At 38.6% G+C, this 3,540-nt stretch overlaps 1 protein-coding gene across 1 annotated transcript; it reads right to left on the reverse strand.

The window, feature by feature from the left end:
- Window positions 1-211: 211 nt before the first annotated feature.
- On the reverse strand, window positions 212-3,036 carry LOC121810993 (transcription factor UNE12-like). Its single transcript, XM_042211742.1, has 6 exons — window positions 2,593-3,036; window positions 2,267-2,389; window positions 2,109-2,174; window positions 1,436-1,501; window positions 914-991; window positions 212-826 (listed from the first exon to the last, which is right to left on the reverse strand). Exons 1-6 carry the CDS (start codon window positions 2,884-2,886, stop codon window positions 596-598), a joined length of 858 nt encoding a protein of 285 aa, XP_042067676.1. The 5' UTR covers window positions 2,887-3,036; the 3' UTR covers window positions 212-595.
- Between the last annotated feature and the right edge of the window lie 504 nt (window positions 3,037-3,540).

Genomic DNA, 3,540 nt, shown 5'->3' on the forward strand with positions numbered 1-3,540 from the left:
AGTATATCAAATTTTTGTGTAGTTGTCGGGGACCTATCCATGCAAAATGACACAATCGAAACAAATGAAAGCTAAATGAGACAATCATAAAAAGTTAAAAGAACCTATCTACGCATAGTATGGTTGTTAAACATATCATACAAAATCACATTTCCAGTTGCTGCAAGTCTAATTTAATAAGTAGACAAAGCAAAACACATTAATGACACAGTAGAACAAGAAAACAAGTCAGATTGCTTTTTTTAGAACCAAACTAGAAAAGCTCAAATGCTACAAGAATTGATTTCAAAACACTATGGCAAAAAGTAAACCATTATCTAATATGTAAGTATCCATTTGCACTAAGCACTGAAAATAACACCACTCAAACAATTTACACATTCATACCTTTGAAGGGATGCACTACCAACCCCACTAGAAAAAGGTGCTTTAGTCATTCCACCATTGATAGCAATATAAGAACATCAAGAGAGGTTGACTTTGCTCTATCTTCCAACTAGGCGGCTGACATTTCAGCGATTTTCGTCGAGGTAGAAACAAGGTGAGGGAAAGATTGGTCCGTGTGATATGACTAAGATTCTTGGCGAGCTCGGGATTAGGATGGGGGGTCAGATTCAGGTTTCACTAGGAAGGAAGTGTCCGGAGGTTGTGTGTTGTAGATAGCCGAAGCAAGGGATATTGGCATGATACATAGCGCCTTGGATTGAAGAAACTGCATTGCAGCCCCAACATTTTCTTCCATAAGCTTTGCTACCTGCCTTTCTGTGCCATCATTTGACCATTTATCCCAAGCTGGCTGAGTTCTTCCACCGTCACTGCATTCTTCCTTCAAAAGTCACACAAGCCAAATGTAAGATATGAAAAGGCTAGGTCCTCAGTCAATCTAGCTTTTTCAACCCATTATTGATGTTACCTCTACAGATGATATTGGAATGTCTGTCACAAGCGGTGCAACTGCACCGGCTCCTCCTAATCTACTCATGCTCAACACCTGTAAGAAGAGTGTTGCTAATAAAAATAAGTTACAAGAAAAACCTTAAGAGTTGACACTTGAGGTTACATGGAAAGGGAAGTCAGCAACACCATCAGTCGAACATTGAACCTTTTCATTTTATCACAAGGATTATTAATTTTCGTAAGAAATGCTTTAATCTTCATTGCATGAAGTTATTTAAACAACCACATTATGAAAACAATTTTATCATTTACTATTTTTATAACAATAATGGAGCCAGGCGTCAATTCTTTAATTATCACAGCTATTATATAAATGCCAGGAAATATTGCATTTAACTTTTCTTGCACGCTTAAAATCTCACAAATCCTATTTTGAATTGAGTGCTGTTAATGCAAAACATGATCTTAAAACACTGACAGGTTATCTGTTTTTTCATCTTAACTAACTAATATTGAATGGGGTTCGATCAGTGTTTACCTTCACTTGGAGCCTTAAGAACTTGACGTAATCCACAATTTCATCAAGCATAGCTGCTCTGTCTGTCTGCATAAGATAAGAATTTCAATTAGAGTATGCATAAGAACCTCCTTAACAAAAGTAAAATCCATAACTGTTTTGGAGGTATAATTGCTACGACTGTACTATTAGATAAGGTTTGGCTCCAAAGAAATGCATCTAAAAATAATCCAATAGAAAGTCATGCTCATGCATTACAGACCAAGAAGGGGAAAAAAGATGCTATTGGAAAAAATCATTATCAAAGAACTAGCTAAAACAAAACAAGATAAGAAGTGAGAACATTTGGAAAGTACATATGCAAAAGTAGGATAGTAGAATTATATACTTCAATCCACATTCGGCATATACAAAGCCTGGGTGAGAATCATCGTATGCTAACCATCACTATGTAGACGGGTTGGATACAAGAGAATGATGGCAAGCAAAAGCTTAAGTTATAGACAACTTGATGTTAACGGCTATGCAACACTACAAGTTAAAGTTGAAACGGTGAACACACATAGAGGGGAGAGAAAATTTCATCAAGCCTCCTGTTAATAATAACAAGTATAGTAAGACATCTAAACTAAAAGGTTCATTCATTTTCTTCGACTGAAAAAAAGCATAAAAAATCTAGTACTAGGATGCAGACCTTGTTGACACTGGGAACCAAATCCTGCAATGCTCTTATTCTTTCGGCTATTCTCTCTCTCCGCAACTAGAACGAGAAAAAATAATGTTAATGAAGTTCTAAAATATGCACTTGTATCCTGAAAAAAAAAGGTGATCTCCTAAAACGACTAAGCATACCCTTTCAGCTATACTGTGTGGATCAGTTGCTTGGCCTCGTCTAGCCCGTACCCTCGGACGAATTCCAGGCGGATGGGGCGCCGCCTGTACAGTGTTGTTCATCATCGGCTGTCCATGAAAACCCTAATAAAATGATAAATTAGCATTTCTTTATACATTAATAAATACAGAAATGGCACCACAATTTCAAACAGATCAATCAGGAAAAATCAAGCAGGTCTATTCTTCAAAGCAAACAGGATTTTCATAAATAAATTAGAAATTAAGTTAAATAAACAGCATAACTAAATTAATTATAAGCAGAATTAAAGTGTCGAGGAATTTACCCCTTTGAGGGAAGGAGCGCGGGAATCGACAAAATCATCGCGGTGGAACCTCTTCCCGCTGCCGGATGCGTCGTTGTACCCTCCCTTGCCCTGATCCAAGCTCAGCCCCAGCGGAAAACCGCCGCCGAGGGCGTCGACGCCATTTAAATGAGCCGAGCCGAGCTGCAGCATCATTGTAGGTGAAGGACCTTCGTTTCCGACCAAACTAGCGTCGGCTCCGGCGGCGTAGTTTTGAAACCCTAAAATCTGCTCGAGGAAGTCGTCGGAAGGGGCTTCGCCTGGATTGTTCGACATGACGGAATTGAGATTGAAGGTACTGGAATTCACAATTCGCCGCACCACTTCTGCTGGCTATATATATCTATCTCTGTGTATATAATACTATGTATGTGCAAATTGTGAGTGCGAGAGAGATAGATAGCAATGGTAAAGTCGAGCTTCTTTGCTCGTCTTAAAAAGGATTCAACTTCTCAAACTGGTTCTACTTTTATCTAAATTTACATCTTTACCATTTCCTAACACGTTTTCTCAAACTTTACTCCTTTAAAAATGATGATGTGATTGTGATGTAGTGGCAATAGCATCCACAAAGGGGGCGCCCTATAAATCGCCACGCCATAAGTTTTATCCTCTTACCCTCTCATCTATAATGGGGCGCTCCAAGGTGCGCCTTATATGTTTTAATATTATTCTATTAATTAATTTAAATGTTTTCAAATATATAATGCAAACTAATTTAAAAACACAACGAGTAACAAAAAATCGGCGAATATTGCATTAATAACTACACAAAAGTTACACGATTCAAGTTGGCTAATCTACGCAATTCTCAACTTTCGGCGCAACTCATCGATCAACCCCCGGAGAATTTCGGCTTCGGCGGGGTCCGTACACTTCTTGAGGGCCTTGTGCGTCTGCAACAAAGTCTTCGCCATCGAGGCTGCTGCC

Source organism: Salvia splendens, chromosome 7 (genome assembly GCF_004379255.2).
Source record: "Salvia splendens isolate huo1 chromosome 7, SspV2, whole genome shotgun sequence".
In the NCBI taxonomy this organism is placed as follows: domain Eukaryota; kingdom Viridiplantae; phylum Streptophyta; class Magnoliopsida; order Lamiales; family Lamiaceae; genus Salvia; species Salvia splendens.

Bases quoted from the DNA above. Each gene is read 5' to 3' on its own strand.
- LOC121810993 (XM_042211742.1), bottom strand. From the start codon at position 2,886: ATGTCGAACAATCCAGGCGAAGCCCCTTCCGACGACTTCCTCGAGCAG. The intron at 2,390-2,592 runs GTAAATTCCTCG...TCATTTTATTAG, and splicing joins GCGCTCCTTCCCTCAAAGGG to GGTTTTCATGGACAGCCGAT. The intron at 2,175-2,266 runs GTATGCTTAGTC...TTCTCGTTCTAG, and splicing joins CACACAGTATAGCTGAAAGG to TTGCGGAGAGAGAGAATAGC.